Below are 19,275 nucleotides of genomic sequence, written 5' to 3'. Positions count from 1 at the left end.
AAAATTTAAAAAACAAAATAAAGATGAAAGAACTCAGGGAAAAATACCCATGAGCACTTTCTGAAAAAAAAAAAAAAAGAGAATCTAGACAACAGAAATAAATCAAAGAATTCAAGGATGGAGGAGGAAACGGTGGTTAGCAGAAATTCCATTGAACTGTGGGAAAAATATACTAAAAGATGGCATGATACTAAAGTATGAACATTCTACCTTGTCAATGTAAAAATATTAATAATAACATACCTAAGATAAACTGGGGGTGGGGGGGCCTGAGGGAGAAAAAGTAGAAGGAATTTTGAAAGTACTAACACCCTCATCTTCTACAGCAGGAAGTCAACTGTTACTTTTATATTTGAAATGGGTAGTTCTTTTAAAAAACACAGTGACTACAACCTCTTAATGTTTTTCTTGTTATCTTTTCTGAATTTAACATAAATAATGTCTCTCATGGCTAACAAACATTTGAGGTTACACAATTTCTTCAATTTAATTTTTTTCTTGTGTTACATTCAAGTAAAATTAAAACTTTTATTTTTAAAGAGCATGATTATTGTGATCTTATTTTTATAGGAATAGTCTCTTCATTTATTTAATGTTTTATTGGTGATCTACTACGTGCCGAACACAGTTCTAGGTGCTGAAATACAGCAGTGAACAAAACGACAGAAACCCCTGTCCTTGTGGAGATTATATGCTAGACTTTTTTCTTCCATAATTTCTTTCTTTTTCCTTCCTTCCCTTTCCTCTTTCCTTCTTTCTTACTAACTCCTCACCCTTTTATCCATTTATCCTATTACACATGGATAAAAAAGATCTAGAATAATAGTTCTCCAACATTAATAACTTATTTCAAGAGGTGGAATTCGGGATAATTTTTTTAAACTTTCTTTAAGTGATTCTTTAATTACAGTTCATCAGAAGGACTATTACAAGCAAACCAATTTTTTACAAAGCGACTTCAAAGTGAGATGGTGAAATAAGATATAAACCACTCTTTAAAAATATTTATTTTTATGTATAATTGTGAACTATTTCAGAGAAAAGTACAGAAAAAAATATTACAGGGAATTCCCTGGCGGTGCAGCGGTTAGGACTCCGCACTTTCATTGCCAAGGTCCTGGGTTCAATCCCAGGTCGTAGAACTAAGATTCCACAAGCCACTCGGTGCACCCCGCCCCCCCCCCCCAAAAGTTACAGACAGCCTTATATCCAATACCAAGATTTAACAGAAGTTAACATTTTGCCACATTTATTTGCTTCAGATTTTGTTCCCTAACAATAAAACATTGCAGAAACAACTAAAATTCCACTCTTCATCCCTCTCTCTCCATCTTCAGGTGCAACCACTATTCTAAGGATAATGGTTATCACTCTCATGCATGTATTTGTCTTCATAAACAATAGACTATCACTTTGTACATTTAAAATTTACATTATGCGGTTATCATAATGTTCACTTCCTTCTCCAATATTTTAAACTCAACATTATTATTATTTTTATATTTTGCGGTATGCGGGCCTCTCACTGTTGTGGCCTCTCCCGTTGCGGAGCACAGGCTCCGGATGCGCAGGCTCAGCGGCCATGGCTCACGGGCCCAGCCGCTCAGCAGCATGTGGGATCTTCCCGGACCAGGGCACGAACCCACGTCCCCTGCATCGGCAGGCGGACTCTCAACCACTGCGCCACCAGGGAAGCCCTCTAGTGTACTTTTATTGCTAGAATCAAAGATGAAAAGAACATAGATTATAAAAAACTAGATATGTTTGTGAACAAGATTAGAGCTACTTTCAAATTAAATTTATCAGCTACATGGAAAAATTAGCTTCCTTACTCCTTTTTTTTTGGTTGCGCTGTGCAGCTTGAAGGACCTCAGTTCCCCAACCAGGGACTGAACCTGGGCCATGGCAGTGAAAGCACCAAATCCTAACCACTGGACCACCAGGAAACTCTCAAGCTTGCTTACTTTAGGGGTATTCCTTGTGGAGTGGGTTTTATTTTTTACCAAACTAGCTTTATTCAGGGTAACTTAAATTTATTCTATTAAAACTACTTTAATGACTTTTGATTCCAAAAATTAAATCCATACTCACAAGGTGTGTCATATGATTAATTTTTCTAAAATTTCTGAATACATGAAAGTAGAAATAGTCAAAAAATAGATGGCATACATTTCACAGCCTAAGGCTAAGATCTTTCATGTATTAAAAGATAAATCACTAAATGGAAAAATGGGGAAAGGTCATGAACTGCCAGTTCAAACAAAGGAAAATACAAATTGTCTTTAGACATGAAAAAAATGTCTACAATTAGGGAAATGAAAATTAACACTGAGTTTCTAATTTTCACATATCAGATTGGCAAAAGTCCTAAAGTTTCATAATTAAGCTTTAAGAGGGAGTGGGGAAATAGGCATGCCTGTATAATGATGTGAGAGAATATAGGGTCAAGACAGCAACACCTACCAAAAATATTCATGCAATTTGACATATTTCCAAGAATTTATCCTAGAGAAAAAGTCTCAGTCTTGCAAAATGACATGCATACTCAGATATTCTTTGCAACATGGACTGTTATAGCAAAAGCCTAGAAACAACCTAAATATCCATCAAGGGTAGATTAATTCAATATATTATGGTTCATCCATACAATGAAATGAGGAAGCTCTTTATGTACTAATAAAGAATAGTCACCAAAATATACTTATAGGTGAAAAAAGCGAAGTGCATAGTGATTTATATAATATCTCACCATTTATGGTAAAAATACACACACATCCTGCAACTCAATGTCAAAAAAACAAACAATCCAGTTTAAAAATGGGAAAAGGACTAGAGTAGACATTTCTCCAAAGAAGATGTACAAATGGCCAATAAGCACATGAAAATATGTTCAATATCATAATCATTAGGGAAATGCAAATCAGAACCACAAGATTCCACTTTATACCCATTGGGATGGTTATTTTAAAAAACAAAATGTGTTGGCAAGGATGTGGAGAAACTGGAGCCTTGTGCTTCGCTGGTGGGAATGTAAAATGGAACAGCCACTGTGGAAAACAGTACAGTGGTTTCTCAAAAAATTAAACATAGAACTACCACATGATCTAGCAATTCTACATCTGGTTACACAACCAAAGAATTAAAAGCAGGGACTTGAAAAGACAGCTGTACATCAGTGCTCACGGCAACATTATTCAAATAGCCAAAAGGTGGAAACAACCCAAATGTCCATGGACAGATGGATGGATAAACAAAATGTGTTATATACACACAGTGGAAAATTATTCAGCCTTAAGGGATGGAATTCTGATACATGCTACGACATGGATGAACCTTGAAGACATTATGCTAAGTCAAATAAGCCAGACACAAAAGGACAAATACTGTATGATTCCACTTACATGAGGTACCTAGTATACTCAAACTCATAAAGATAGAAAGTAGAATGGTGGTTGCCAGGAGCTTAGGAGAGGGGAGAATGGGGAGTTATTGTTTAAAGGGTATGGAGTTTCAGTTTGGGAAAATAAAGTTCTGGAGATGGATGGAAATAATGTGAATGTACTCAATACCCTGAACTATACACTTAAAAACGGTTAATTTTATGTTATGTATATTTACCACAATAAAAAATACATACATACATACAAACACGTGTACTTGCATGGACTATCTCTGGAAGAATTAGAGAAACATAATAAATCTTGCCTTTAGAAAAGGGAACCAGATAGCTAAGTGAAGAGATTTACCTATCACTATATATTTTTTGTACCTTTAGAATTTTACCCTATGTGTATATATTATCTATTCAAAAATTTAATTTTCAATCACACTTATTGATTGAAATCTAAACATAGAGCAGGAAAATGTATATAAGTCAAAATGTATTATGGTCTATGTTTTGTATGAGGCAAAATAAAAATGCCCCTAATTAATGCTACTGAAAACTTGCCTCAATGTTTTTCAAGATGCAACCTTCAAAAACTATTTAACAAGGAAAATGGAAGATAAAATGAACTGCTTCAGAACTTAAAAGATCAAAACAGGACACCCAGATATAAGTAAAAAAAAAAAGATATAAGATATAAGTTAAAAAAAAAAAAACAGGACACCCAAAACAGGACACCCAGATATAACTAAAATATAACATTGTTAATCCAGATTAAATAGAGGAAAGTCAAATCTAAATTATGTACTTCAAGAATATAAAGTAGAGGGCTTCCCTGGTGGCGCAGTGGTTGAGAGTCCGCCTGTTGATGCAGGGGACACGGGTTCGTGCCCCAGTCCGGGAAGATCCCACATGCCGCGGAGCGGCTGGGCCCGTGAGCCATGGCCGCTGAGCCTGTGCATCTGGAGCCTGTGCCCCGCAACGGGAGAGACCACAGCAGTGAGAGGCCCCGTACCGAAAAAAAAAAAAAAAAAAGAATATAAAGTAGAATAATAATACTAGCTAATATTGTTCTAAGCTTTAAATCCCAAACTAATTCGTTCCAAGTTAATATTGTTCTAAGAGCTTTAAAAATGTCCACTGACAACAGCTGTTCTCAAACTTTTTGGTCTCAGAACCCCTTTTACACGCTTAAAAATTATTCAGACCCACAAAGAGCTTTTGTTTGTGTGAGTTATATTTATCTATATTTACCATACTAAAAAGTACACCTCAAAGTTTAAAAATATTTATTTACTAATTCATTTAGAAATAATGATAAACCCATTATATGCCTACATAAATAAAATTTTTATGAAAAATAACTATATTTTCCAAAACAAAAAATAAATTTAATTAGAAAAATGGCACTGTTTTACATGTTTGCAAATCTCTTTAAGGTCTGGCTTAACAGAAGGCAGCTGGATTCTCATATCTGGTTCTGCATTCAATCTGTTACAATATCACACATGTAGCTTTTGAAAAACTCCAATATAACTTGTGAAAAATGAGAATGAAAATAGCAAATACTGTCTCAGATTTTTATGAAAATAGTTTTGATTTCACAGACCCCTGAAAGAGTCCTGTGGATACACAGGGGTATACAAACCATTTTGAGAACTACTTACTTACATCAATTCTATGTGGCAAATGTAAAAACTGAGGCACAGAGAGAATAAATCAATTACAAGTCACAAAGCTAGGAATGAACCCAGAAAGTCTGATTCCAATCCCCAGGGTTGCCCCTCAGAGCCAGGAGGAAAGCAGCAGGGGCCCATTTCATAATGTTTTACATAATGATTAAAAAAAAACCCACTGGCTGCCTGGCAGTCACAATACCAGACCTCCACTCCACCTAATGTGCTAAAATTTCAAATTAAATCTTTTAATTCATGCCAAGCAGAGGTAAGGGGTGCTGGTCTGCCCTTCAAGGGAAACAGCATCACTTGAAGGATCAAGCACATTAGGGCAGGAATAGCCAAATGCCCTGGAAGCTTCTCAAGAACAGCTGTCTCTTCCAAACCGAGCTATTATGTCTGTCTCTGGAACTCTTACCCCATTCAGACCCCTCCTTACACCATTCAATCTACACAGAATACTGCCTTCAATTCTTAATTAAAATGTTCAAAAAGAAGACTAATAAAGAGACTAGTTCTATCAGATAGTAAAGCATACTATAAATTGATAGCAATTAATATAGGATTGTCCTAGTATATATGATCAGGAGGTAAGGCAATAGATCAGAACACATAGCCTAAATTAGACTCAATTATAGAAAATGCAGTACATTATAAAGTGGCTCTAATAATTCAAGAAGTAAATAAACTGAACTGTTTAGCAATTCGAAAAAAAAATCTATTTAGACCTTTACTTTTAATCATATGCCAAAATAAATTCTAGCTAGATGAACTGTTTTTACAAATAGAGGAGCCTGCTGAGGCTGGGCAAGGCAGGACCAGACCTTATTCAGCACTGCATTCCCAGGCCTCTTCCAGGGCTGCGGCACAGCTGCCCCAAAGAGAAGAAACTAATTTGAGTTTCAACTCTGTGGCTAGTCTATTATTCGATCTTGGGCAAGTCATTGTGCTTCTTGGTCCTTAATTTCTGATTTATAAAGAGTGGATAGTAATGATACCTGCAGCATGAGAACACTCACTGTAAACTTTAAAGTGCTATACAAATTAGCAGAAGGCGTATAGAAACTGCATTCATCCATGTTCCTACCACTCAGATACGCTTAGCATTAATATTTTAGTGCTAAAAACAATGCCAATTTTCTTAGTAATTTTATTTTATAAAGTAGACATTTTAAGAACATACACTTTTCCTCGGGGCCTCAGTACAATTATTTTAATTCTGAATGGGTAAAAGATGCAACCCCTAAACATGTTTATTTCCCCTGAATTGGCCCTTCTATCAAAAAAAGGCCTGGGGCTTCCCTGGTGGCGCAGCGGTTGAGAATTTGCCTGCTAATGCAGGGGACACGGGTTCGAGCCCTGGTCTGGGAGGATCCCACATGCCACGGAGCAGCTGGGCCCGTGAGCCACAACTACTGAGCCTGAACTTCGCAACGAGAGGCTGCGATAGTAAGAGGCCCGCACACCGCGATGAAGAGTGGCCCCGGCTTGCCACAACTAGAGAAAGCCCTCACACAGAAACGAAGACCCAACACAGCAAAAAAAAAAAAAAAAAAAAAAAGGCCTGGCATCACTGCTCTAAGGGATTTGGGAAATTTTCTCTTCACTGCTACTTTCAGGAAGCCTCAAAGCAGGAGATGAGCCCATGAAATCCATGAAGGGTGGGGTGGAGGGGAGCAGGGAGGGAAGGGGCGACACAGCCCAGCAAGACACCGAATTAGAGAAACGCTGACATGACCTTAAGCAAACTATTTACCTTCTCCTAGTCTCCAAAAACTGGAGATGCCAACCCTTACTGTACCAATAAAAAGACTAAAATGAGGTAATGTACACAAAAACCCTTAGCACCCAACGATAGGTAGACATCAGAGAGCAAGGCTTGAGTAAATGCTGGTTTCCCTTCTCTGTTCCCCCTCTCTTTCATAAAGCTATCCTGGTTCTTCTTGCACTTCCCTGACTTCTCTGACAATACCTCTCCTCTCCTTCCCCAGGAGAACCCTTCCGCTCCAGTGAGAGGTCTGAGGTAAAGGCACGTGCCATCCATATATTTATTCAAATTGCAGGCAAGAGTCGCAAGCTCCCCACCCCATCCCAAACCCTATCAACCACCACTACTGTCCCACCCGGTTTCCCGCTAGGATACTCACACTGCGGAGTGTCATTCACAATGCATGCAGTGAGGCTGGCGCCACTTCGAGCTGTGCAGTGCTCAGCCCTGCACTTTACCCTCACACTTCCCTGGCAATGGCTGAGCCAAGCCTCCCACAAGGCCGACTACAGTTGCAGTGCTGGAAGTTAACTCCACTCTCTACCTTATCCACTGCAGTAAAGCCCATGAACATAGTTGAGTACCAAACAAAACTTTGTAAGGTGTTACTATAAAGTAATGAAACTGACTGCACTTATCACTCTCCTTTCCTGTAATCACACCTTGTACCTTCAGGTGTGAGAAACTAAGGAATACATATACAGTCAGCCCTCCGTATCCATGGGTTCCACATCCAAAGATTCAACCATCCACAGATCTAAAATACTGGGAGAAAAAACCCCAGAAAGTTCCAAAAGCAAAATCTGAATTTGCCACATGCCACAGGCAACTATTTACATAGCATTTACACTGTATTAGGTACTATAAGTAATCAGAGATGATTTAAAATATATGGGAGGGACTTCCTGGTGGCACAGTGGTTAAGAGTCCGCCTGCCACTGCAGGGGACACAGGTTCGCACCCTGGTCCGGGAAGATCCCACATGCTGCGGAGCAACTAAGCCCAAGTGCCACAACTACTGAGCCCGTGCTCGAGAGCCCGTGAGCCACAACTACTGAGCCCACGTGCCACAACTACTGAAGCCCACACACCTACAGCCTGTTCTCTGCAACAAGAGAAGCCATCACAATGAGAAGCTCATGCACCACAACAAAGAGTAGCCCCCGCTCACCACAACTAGAGAAAGCCCGCGTGCAGCAACGAAGACCCAATGCAGCCATAAACAAACAAATAAATTCATATATAAAAAAATAAAATATACAGAAGGATGTAGGTAGGTAATATGCAAATTCTATGCCACTTTTTATAAGGGGTTTGAGCATCCCTAGATTTTGATATCCTCGAGGGGTGAGGGGTTGAGGGTGAGTCAGGGAGGAGTCGGGGTGTGCCTTGGAACCAATCCTTTGTAGATACCGAGGGACGATCGTAGCTACAATTTGTCATACATAAAACCTCCTATTGTTCATTCAGTTTAGCTCAAATTTAAAGCACTTAGTCCTGGGAGTTCCCTGGCAGTCCAGTGATTATGACTCTGCACTTTCACTGCCGAGGGGCTGGGTTCAATCCCTGGTCGGGCAATTAAGATCCCACAAGCCACGCGGGGGGCAAAAAAAAGCACTTAGTCACTTCCAACTGTTTTCTTGGCCTCTGTACTACTAGTTTCTGACTCTTGAGCTTGTGATCCCATCAAATACTCCTCATTCAGCTTGGTCTCCTGGAACAATGGTTTCATTGCCTTTCTTTGATGTACATATGTGGCATAGATTCTACAGCTTCTGTTTTATGCATGTATAATCTCCTCTACCTTTTTGCCTCTTCTTTTTTCACACTATTCTTTGTCTCCTGTCCTCCATTCTAGATCTACCAGTATTCATGTCTTTTTCTCATCTTTTTATGTTCTTTTGTTTTGGTTCTTTTGGTTATTTTACTCAAGGAGTGTATCATGTTTAAATATTATTAATCCTTCTTTGTAATATCATGTTCATAGCTTGATTATACATAGCTATGTATTTTATTTTTTTAAATTTATTTATTTAATTCATTTATTTTTGGCTGTGTTGGGTCTTCATTGCTGCGCATGGGCTTTCTCTAGTTGCAGTGAGCAGGGGCTAGTCTTCCTTGCAGTGTGTGTGCTTCTCACTGCAGTGGCTTCTCTTGTTGCAGAGCATGGGCTCTAGGCACGTGGGCTTCAGTAATGTGGCTCACAGGGTCTAAGAGCACAGGCTTAGCTGCTCCGCAGCATGTGGGATCTTCCCGGACCAGAGATCAAACCCGTGTCCCTTTCAATGGCAAGTGGATCCTTAACCACTGAGCCACCAGGGAAGTCCCCATACCTATGTACTTTAAAAGCAAATTCTATTCATTCACTCAACAAATATATACTGAGTGCCAACTATGTGTCTAGTACTAAAGCTATAGTAGAGTTAGCCTCATTCACAGAATTTAGTCTGTAGGTTAGAATAGGCAATGTGGATATATATTCTTTCCACCAGATTATGAAGAATAATAAACAGTATAGATCCGAAGCAACAGATAGAAAAGACCTTTTACAGGGTACAGAAAAATAAGTACTTTAAATAGCATAATAAGTCCAAAGAAAGTAAAAAGAAGAGAATGAACCCTCCTCTACTTTACAAGTTGTATCAGCAATTTAGAATTAGAAGAAAACATTTCCAAACCTCACATCCACTGTATTATTTGACTCATGGTCAAATACTTCAAAAGCTTCTTTGATTTTTTTGTGAAATTCTGCTACTGCTATCTCTGCAAAAGAAAAAGTAAATAAAAATTATTTTTTTAACTTTAACTTCAAAACAAAAATTTCAATAACTAGAAATTCTAGGAAAGAAGAACATGGCAGAACTCCTTCCTAATATTTTTTATTGGGGGGGTGGGGAGAGGCTCTGTAGGAGAATGTCTTTACGCAGAGGAGAGGCATGCTGAACTCTTTAAGAGTGAAATGTTATGATGTTTGCAATTTATCTTTTTCCCCGCTTCCCAATATTCTTTTTTTTTTTTTTTTTGCGGTACGCGGGCCTCTCACTGCCGTGGCCTCCCCCGTTGCGGAGCACAGGCTACGGACATGCAGGCTCAGCGGCCATAGCTCACGGGCCCAGCCGCTCCGCGGCACGTGGGATCTTCCCGGACCGGGGCACGAACCCGTGTCCCCTGCATCGCCAGGCGGACTCTCAACCACTGTGCCACCCAGGAAGCCTCCCAATATTCTTAATGTATCATTTGGCATGTTTAACTTCCTCTAGAGATCTCAAAGACGGAGTTTTTAAAACAACTTTTTTACTGAGGCATAATACACAAACAAGAAAGTACCAAAGGTGCACTTATCTCAAGTATACAGCTTACTGAGTTTTTATATATGTATATAGTCACAGAGCTGAACTACCACCCAGATCAAGATATAGAACATTTCCAGCACCAGCCTATCTTCCATCTCAGTTTGGGTAGATCCTAGCCTGAGAAGCAGAAGGAATCCAGTGCCACAGATATTGTGTTTCTCTAGTGTGTCCACCTGTCTTGCTTTACTCTATGCTTGAGGAGGATGGAAACTGGGGAGTGGGAGGCATACAAAAGCAACATGTTACACTCGCTCAAAAAACTTTCAAACTGGGCTTCCCTGGTGGCGCAGTGGTTGAGAGTCCGCCTGCCAATGCAGGGGACGTGGGTTCGTGCCCCGGTCCGGGAGGATTCCACATGCCGCGGAGCGGCTGGGCCCATGGGCCATGGATGCTGGGCCTGCGCGTCCGGAGCCTGTGCTCCGCAACAGGAGAGGCCACAGCGGTGAGAGGCCAGCGTACCGCAAAAAAAAAACAAAAAAAACTTTCAAACTAGTTTTGAAACTAAAACTTACTTAGATGAAACAATTAAAACGTCATTTATTCAGTAAATATTGATTGAGTACCTACTATGTACTACACACTATTCTAAGTGCTACAGTTAGAGCAAGGAACAAAATAGACAAAAATTCCTGCCTCCGTGGAGCTATTTTGTGCGTGGTGGGGGAGATACATAAGCTTATACACACTTGGTAAAATACACAGTAAGTCAAATGGTGCTAGAAAATATAAAGCAGGGAAGGGACATGGGTGCTGGCAATGTGGGTAGGGGCGAATGGGATGGGATGGTGGTTTGGGAAGGCCTACCTAAGTGATAAGGTGACATCTGCACAGACCAGAAGGAGGAGAAAGAGCCAGCCTTGTGAATATCAGCAGGAAGAGTTTTTAGCCATAGAGAACAAGAAAGGCAGAATGGTAGGAAATAAGGTCAGAAAGGTATGAGTTTGAGGGTGGGGACAGATTCTATAAGGGCTCTGCAGGCTACTTTAAGGACGGTGTCTTGTACTTTGAAAGAGGTGAGAAACCACTGGAGGGTTCTAAGCAGCGAAGTGACATGGTCTGGCTTCTATTCACTTTGGCTATTATGTTAAGAATACCCTGGAAAGGAACAAGGGTGGAAGAAAAGAGACCAGTTAGGAGGATATTGCTATATTCTATTTTTTTTTGGTACGCGGGCCTCTCACTGTTGTGGCCTCTCCCGTTGCGGAGCACAGGCTCCAAACGCGCAGGCTCTGCGGCCAGGGCTCACGGGCCCAGCCGCTCCACGGCATGTGGGATCTTCCCGGACCGGGGCACGAACCCGTGTCCCCTGCATCGGCAGGCGGACTCTCAACCACTGCGCCACCAGGGAAGCCCTGCTATATTCTAGATGAGAGAATATTGTACTTACTATTTGAAAAACAAATAGCTTTTCTAGAAAAAGTGGAAAGAGAGAGATTAAGTATGAGTTTAGATATTTTAATTATAAATATATTCCCTTTACCCTAACATAACCACTAACATAACATTTTGCTGTATTTTCCTTTCTTCGTACACAACCTTTTATAACTACCATTCATTCTCCTAACTACTTCACTGAAATGTTTTATTTTTCCAGGTTGCAACATAACCTTCAATTCTGAACAGTACCAAAGGAATGTAACAATTTATTGATAATGTTAATTTTTCTTTATTATAATAAATAACATGGCAGCAAACTTCTACTAGTTTAATAAGCAAGTAAATGTTATCTCATTATTTAAATTTACAGCTCTTTGCTTACAAGTAAGTCTAAATAATGATCCTTTATGCTTGTTTACCACCTCTATTTTCTGTTATGAATTGTCTGTTCATGTTCTCTGCTCATCCCTACTGCGATCTTCTGTTTTTTCTTAACAATTTGTATGAGCTCTTTAAATAATAAAGACTTAACCCTATGTCATGATTACTGAAAACAATTTTCCAGGTCAGTTGTTTTCATTTGTTTTCCTAAAATGAAAACAGTTCCATCTCCTTTATGATCACCAAAATCACACATGATTCCTGAAGAAAAAAAAAAAGGAAAGAAGTTTAGACTAAGTAAAAACCACTTCAAATCCTACCAAGCAGAGTTAACTACTCTTAATGTTGTCCTCTAATCTAATTTTTCACTCAACAATAAACTGTGAGCATCTTTTTATTCTCAAAAAAAAACTTATTACATTATCATTTTTAGTGGCTGATATTCCATTATAGAACTTTATCATAATTTATTAAACCAACTCCCTAATTGTAGACATTTAAGTAGTTCCCAACTTTTCTGTTTTTACAATAATTCTTGAGTGAACCATTCTTCCCAATTCGTCTTTGTGCATTTGTCTTATTATCTTGCTGAAATACAATAAGTTGAATTTGTGTTAGATATTGGGAAGGCTCTTATTAGTCTTAATAGTACCGTGGGAAAATCTCACTGGTTATAATACTGCCATTGCACAAAGCTGATGTTTGCTTTTTAAATTTAAGATTATTTTTTAAGTACATTATCTTTTATTTTTATTTTAGTCACATCTGTTAAGATTTCTTCTCATCCTTTAAAGTTTAGAAACATATCCTTTGAAAGGACCACCAAAAGAGGGAGAAAATCATCCTTTTTCTATAGGTTTGGTGAATACTCAATTCTATTTTCTTCTACAATTTAAAAATACACTTACTCTTAAATCCATCTGAAAGTTATTTTGTCATGATTCAAAGTGAAAGATTAATTTCTAATCTTATTTTAGTAATTTCTAATTTACTAAGCACTTGAGTTCTTTCCTCCTACTTTATAATGTGTTATAATCCTCTATGTGATGGAGACTAGTTCTATTGATTGTCTATTCTATCAATTCCATTCTGAATTGCATTTCTAGTCTTACACCATTACCATCCTATTTTACTTATTACCACTGTTATTGGTCTTCTTTTTAGGAATGTTCTTTAATATTCTCACCCGTGTATTCTTCCGAATGAAATTTAGAAATCCAAATAAAATTTAGAAATTCCAAATAAAACACCATTGGGAGTTTTATTGCATATTGCAATGAAGCTATATGCCGAGAAAGAATTAACATTTTAAAATAGTTTTCGGACTTCCCTGGTGGCGCAGTGGTTAAGAATCTGCCTGCCAATGCAGGGGACACGGGTTCGAACTCTGGTCCAGGAAGATCTCACATGCCATGGAGCAACTAAGCCCGTGCATCACAACTACTGAGCCTGCGCTCTGAAGCCCACGTGCCACAACTACTGAGCCCGCGTGCCACAACTGCTGAAGCCTGAGCACCTGGAGCCTGTGCTCTGCAGCAGAAGAGGCCACCATGGTGGGAGGCCCGTGCACCACAGCAAAGAGTAGCCCCCGCTCGCCACAACTAGAGAAATCCCGTGCGCAGCAACAAAGACCCAACATATCCAAAAATTAAAATAAATAAAAATTTTAAAAGTCTTTGAGACATTCTAAAGAAACTTGTTAACTTTAATGCAGCATTTTCCAAATTTACTGGATCATGGAATCTCCTTTTTCCAATTGTCATCTGTCAGGAATAAATAATGCTTTAATTGACATTTGGAACTTCCCTAACTCAGGAATCCTCACTCACTGGACACAGGTATGATGTGAATGGATTACAGGGGCATCCGAAAATACTGATGCTCTCATTTCTCAGTGTGGCCAGGTCGAGGTTGGGCAGCAAAACGCAACTATTCCAGGGCTTCCTAGCAGGAGGCTCAAAGTAGTACAGGATCTGATGGCAAGCCCCTTGGTCACACAGGTGGCAAGCACAGCAAATGCTATCAGGTACCCACTGCTCCACACTTGCCATGAAGGCGATCTACCACATGGGCTCCTATTTCAGAAGCCAGAAATCAAATGCACCACTGCTTATCACGGACAAGGAATCCATGGAGCCACTGGAATAGTTCGTGTTCCACATGCCCATGGAACATAATATACAATCCAGTGTTGAGACTGAGGAGGCTTGTGGCTCTAAGAAACAGCCCCCAATCCTTATCTTCACATATATTGGCTAATTCTATCCCTGTACAGCTGATGGGCCCTTTTAGTATCAGCCAAGCCTGCATCATGGCTCTAACAACACATACATGTTATATAAATTAAATCTTCACCATTATTTTTAAATAACTGATATGAGAAAGTTCAACTGGATTAAAAAACCATTTGCATTATATCACAAAATTTTCTAAGTTATATTTATTAATTAAAGGAGGAGTTTTTGACAGAAACAAACTCACAGACATAGAGAACAAACTAGTAACTAGTGGTTATCAGTGGGGAGAGGGAAAAGGTGAGGGGTGAGACAGGGCTATGAGATTGAGAGACACAAACTACTATGTATAAAATAAATAAGCAACAAGGATATATTATACAGCACAGGGAGATATGCCATTATTTTGTAATAACTTTAAATGGAGTATAATCCATAAACACTGAATCACTATGTTGTACACCTGAAACTAATGTAATATTTTAAATCAACTACACTTCAATTTAAAAAGGATACATTTTTGAGATTATAAATATAATTTCAACTGTTTTAAATTTTTTAGTGGTTGAGAAAAATACTTTTACATTTTTACATAAAGTTTCCCATTGGTAATAAACTATCAAAAATTGAGGAGCGGGCTTCCCTGGTGGCGCAGTGGTTGAGAATCTGCCTGCTAATGCAGGGGACACGGGTTCGAGCCCTGGTCTGGGAAGATCCCACATGCCGCAGAGCAACTAGGCCCGTGAGCCACAACTACTGAGCCTGTGCATCTGGAGCCTGTGCGCCGCAACAAGAGAGGCCGCGATAGTGAGAGGCCCGTGCACCGCGATGAAGAGTGGCCCCCGCTTGCCACAACTAGAGAAAGCCCTCACACAGAAACAAAGACCCAACACAGCAAAAATAAATTAATTAATTAATAAACTCCTACCCCCAACATCTTCTTAAAAAAAAAAAAATTGAGGAGCTTGGGCTTCCTTGGTGGCGCAGTGGTTGAGAGTCCGCCTGCTGATGTAGGGGACACGGGTTCGTGCCCTGGTCTGGGAGGATCCCACATGTCGTGGAGCGGCTGGGCCCGTGAGCCATTGCCGCTGGGCCTGCGTGTCCGGAGCCTGTGCTCCGCAACGGGAGAGGCCACAACAGTGAGAGGCCCGCATACCGAAAAAAAAAAAAAAATTGAGGAGCTTATATTTAAAAATCTGATCAGGAATTGAAAACAGTCATCCCTCGAATCCACAGGGAGATTGGTTCCAGGACCCACGATACCAAAATCCGAGGACACTCAAGTTCCTTATATAAAATGGCATAGTATTTGCATATAACCTACACACATCCTCCCATATATGCTAAATCACCTCTAGATTACTTATAATATCTAATACAATGTAAATGCTATATAAGTAGTTGCTGGGCACACTGCAAATTCAAGTTTGAATCTGAAATTGAAAGCTTCGTGTTGTAAACATCTCTATACCCATCACCTGTATCAAACTATGACTAATATTTTGCTGTTTTTTGCTTCTTCCCTATGTCTCTGTCTCTAAGTAAATTGCAGACATTACAATTATTCATCCCTAAATACTTCAACACGCATCTCCTAAAAATAAGGACATCCTCCTACGTAACCCCAATATAATTATGACATCCTTAAAAATTAACAAAAATTCACTAAAATCATCTAATATCTATTCAATATATAAATTTCTAAATTGTACCATAATGTCTTTTTTATAGTTATTTTTTCAACTTACACTCTAATTAAAGTTTCTGTACTACATTTGGTTTTAATATTTTTTGGTCTCTTTTAAACTACCACAGTCCTTCATCCTTCCCTAGTCTCCTATCCCCCTATGAAATTAGCTTGTGGAAGAGACCAGGCTATGCAATGTCTTATAAAATGTCCTACATTCTGGACTTGTCTGATAGCAGTTCTTGTTTCACCTTCATGTTAAAAAACTACTTCTCCATTAAGTTTCATTCCTTCAGGACATATCACCTGCTACGCCTTCTCACTGCTGTCTTTTACTGATTCTCTGATCACTTTCCTCCAAATTTATCACCCCAACTAATTCAGTTTCCAACAACCCATCCTCACAGTTCCATTTGATCATCAACACCTTTTGATTCCATTTATTAAATCTTTTAAAATCTGTCTCCCTCCTTCCATTTCCACTGCCACTGCTTAAGTTTAGACCTTCATCACTTCTGAACTGGATTTTAACACAGTCACTTCCTGTCTTTTTGCCTTTAGTCTCCTTTCCCTCCATTCCCATTCCATCCTTCAAACCATAGTCCACATTTTGATAGAATGATCTTTCTAAAACAAAACTTTGCTCATATGACTTCCTGATTTAAAATCTTTCAATGGTTCCCAAGGTCTTTAAAAAAAAAACATTCAGTCTCCTTAATCAGGTACACAAATCCCTTTACAACCTTGCCCCCTTTTTATCGCAAAAATGCCATTTCTCAGAACGTTCCCATACAGATTCTCCACCTTGAAAATCTTTGTAGTTTTTCAATTAATATGCTTTTTCATTGTCATTGTGATTGATAGTCTGTCTGTATGGAACAGTCCTCTCCTTTTCCTGGGCTAATTCTACTCATCATTCAAGGCAGTTTAAGAGTAACACACACCTTTCTGAAGGCTACCCTCATCCTCTTTTTCGACTAGGTACCCTCCCATGTAATCATGTGGCATCCATGGATATCTCTATTATAATATTATATCAAACTATGTTGTAATCAGTGGTTTACTTATTTGTCTCCCCTTCCATACTTGTAAACACCTTGAGAACAACTTTGACACTGCCTGGAACATACTAAAATCTCAATAAATGCTTACTAAATAGTTACTCATTGCATGTGAGATAATCCATATCCCATTTGTTATGACAATTCACAATTTCCCTTTTTGGTGTTTTATTGGGTATTAACAGAATTATATTTATTTCCTTCATATAATGAAACTAGGTAACATTTAAGTTTTTTTCTATGTTATAGAACAATTTGTGTAACAAGAGAATTATCTGTTGGGTAAGAAATTGGCAAGGAAAGAATTAAGGTAGTATAACAAAATGACAGACAGTAAAATGCAGTGGTTGACAAATTCAGCAATATATTAAAAGGATAACACATCATGACCAAGTGGGATTTATTCCAGGGAAACAAGATTGGTTCAACATACAAAAATCAATCAAAGTTACATACCACTTTAATAGAATGAAGGCAGAAAAGCCACATGATTAGGACAATTGATATAGAAAAAGCATTTGACAAAATTCAACACCCTTTCATGATAATATTCAGAAAACTAGGAACAGAAGGAAACTTCCTCAACATGATAAAGGCCTTATATGAAAAACCCACAGCTAATATCATTTTCAATGCTGAAAGACAAAGCTTTTCCTGGAAGATCAGGAATAAGACAAAGATGCTCTCTTTTACCTCTTCTATTCAACATAGTAATGGATGTTCTAGCCAGAGGATTTGGGCAAGAAAAAAAAATAAAAGGCATACAAGTTGGAAAGGAAGAAGTAAAATCATCTCCGTTCACAGATGATATAATCTTATATGTAGAAAACCGTGAGTCTGCCAAAAAATCCAAAAAACAAACAAAACCTGATAGAGCTAATAAACACATTCAGCAAAGTTGCAGGATATAAAATCAACACACAAAAATCAGTCACATTTCAATACAATAAAAATTTCAATACAATAAAAACAAACAATCTGAAAAGGAGTTTTTAAAATTCCATTTGTAATATCACAAAAATATCAACCCCAAAAATACATAAGTTGGACGTCATCAAAATTAAAACTTACGTGAAATCAAAGGACACTACCAAGAGTGAAAAGACAACCCACAGAATGAGAGAAAACATTTGCAAAGCATATATCTGATAAGGAATTAATATCCAGAATATATAAGAACTCCTATAACTAAACAACAGAAAAATCAACCCAATTAAAAAATATGAAAACTTTGAATAGTCATTTCTCAAAAGAAGTTACACAAATGGCTTACTAGTACCTGAAAAAATGCTCAACATCACTAGTCATCAAATGCAAATCAGAACAAGGAGATAATACTTCATGCTCATTAGGATGTCTATTATAAAAACAGAAAACAACAAGTCTTGGTGAGGATGTGGAAAAACTGGAACTGTTGTGTATTGCTGATGGAAGTATAAAATGGTACAGCTAGGGACTTCCCTGGTGGCACAGTGGTTAAGAATCCGCCTGCCAATGCAGGGGACACAGGTTCGATCCCTGGTCCGGGAAGATCCCACATGCCGGAGCAACTAAGCCCGTGCACCACAACTACTGAGCCTACGCTCTAGAGCCCACAAGTCACAACTACTGAAGTCCGCATGCCGCAACTACTGAAGCCCGCATGCCTAGAGCCTGTGCTCTGCAACAAGAGAAGCCACCACAGTGAGAAGCCTATGCACCACAACGAAGAGTAGCCCCCACTCTCCACAACTAGAGAAAGCCCGCGTGCAGCCAAAAAAGAAAAAAAAAGGTACAGTTGCTGTTGTGGAAGACAGTCCAGTAGTTCCTCAAAAAATTAAAATCTAATTACCATACAACCCAGCAATTCCACTTCTGGGTATACATCCAAAAGAATTGAAAGCAGTGTCTCAGCAGGTATCTGTACACCAATGTTCATAGCAGCATTATCCACAGTAGCCCAAAGGTGTAAACAACCCAAATATCCATTGACAGATAGATGCATAAGTGAAATGTGGCATATATATACAAGTGGAATATCACTCAGTCTTGAAATGAAACTATGACATATGCTACAACATGGATGAACTTTGAAGATGTTATGCTACGTGATATAAGCCAGATCCAAAAGAACCAATACTGTATGATTCCAATGATATGAGGAACCCAGAATAGTCAACTCATAAAAACAGAAAGTAGAATGGTGGTTGCCAGGAGCTGGGAGGAATGGAGAGTTACTGTCAAATGGGTACAAAGTTTTTGCTTGGAATGATGAAAAGTTCTGGAAATGGAGAGTGGTGATAGTTGCACAGCACTCTGAATGTACTTAATGTCACTGAATTGTGCATTTTTAAATGGTTAGGATGGTTTTTAA

The 19,275-nt window shown here is 38.8% G+C and overlaps 1 protein-coding gene across 4 annotated transcripts in view; it reads right to left on the bottom strand.

The window, feature by feature from the left end:
* EFCAB2 (EF-hand calcium binding domain 2) overlaps window positions 1–19,275 on the bottom strand; it is a 149,579-nt gene that overhangs the window by 71,008 nt on the left and 59,296 nt on the right. For 2 of the 4 annotated variants that reach the window (XM_067729531.1, XM_067729530.1), the window contains exon 2: window positions 9,508–9,592. In XM_067729531.1, the coding sequence (XP_067585632.1) occupies window positions 9,508–9,592 (85 nt within the window). The remainder of the gene's footprint in view (window positions 1–9,507; window positions 9,593–19,275) is intronic. The other 2 variants (XM_067729532.1, XM_067729534.1) reach the window with 1 other exon arrangement.

This window comes from Pseudorca crassidens, chromosome 2 (genome assembly GCF_039906515.1).
Source record: "Pseudorca crassidens isolate mPseCra1 chromosome 2, mPseCra1.hap1, whole genome shotgun sequence".
Taxonomy (NCBI): domain Eukaryota; kingdom Metazoa; phylum Chordata; class Mammalia; order Artiodactyla; family Delphinidae; genus Pseudorca; species Pseudorca crassidens.
This window is presented reverse-complemented; position numbering and strand designations above follow the sequence as displayed.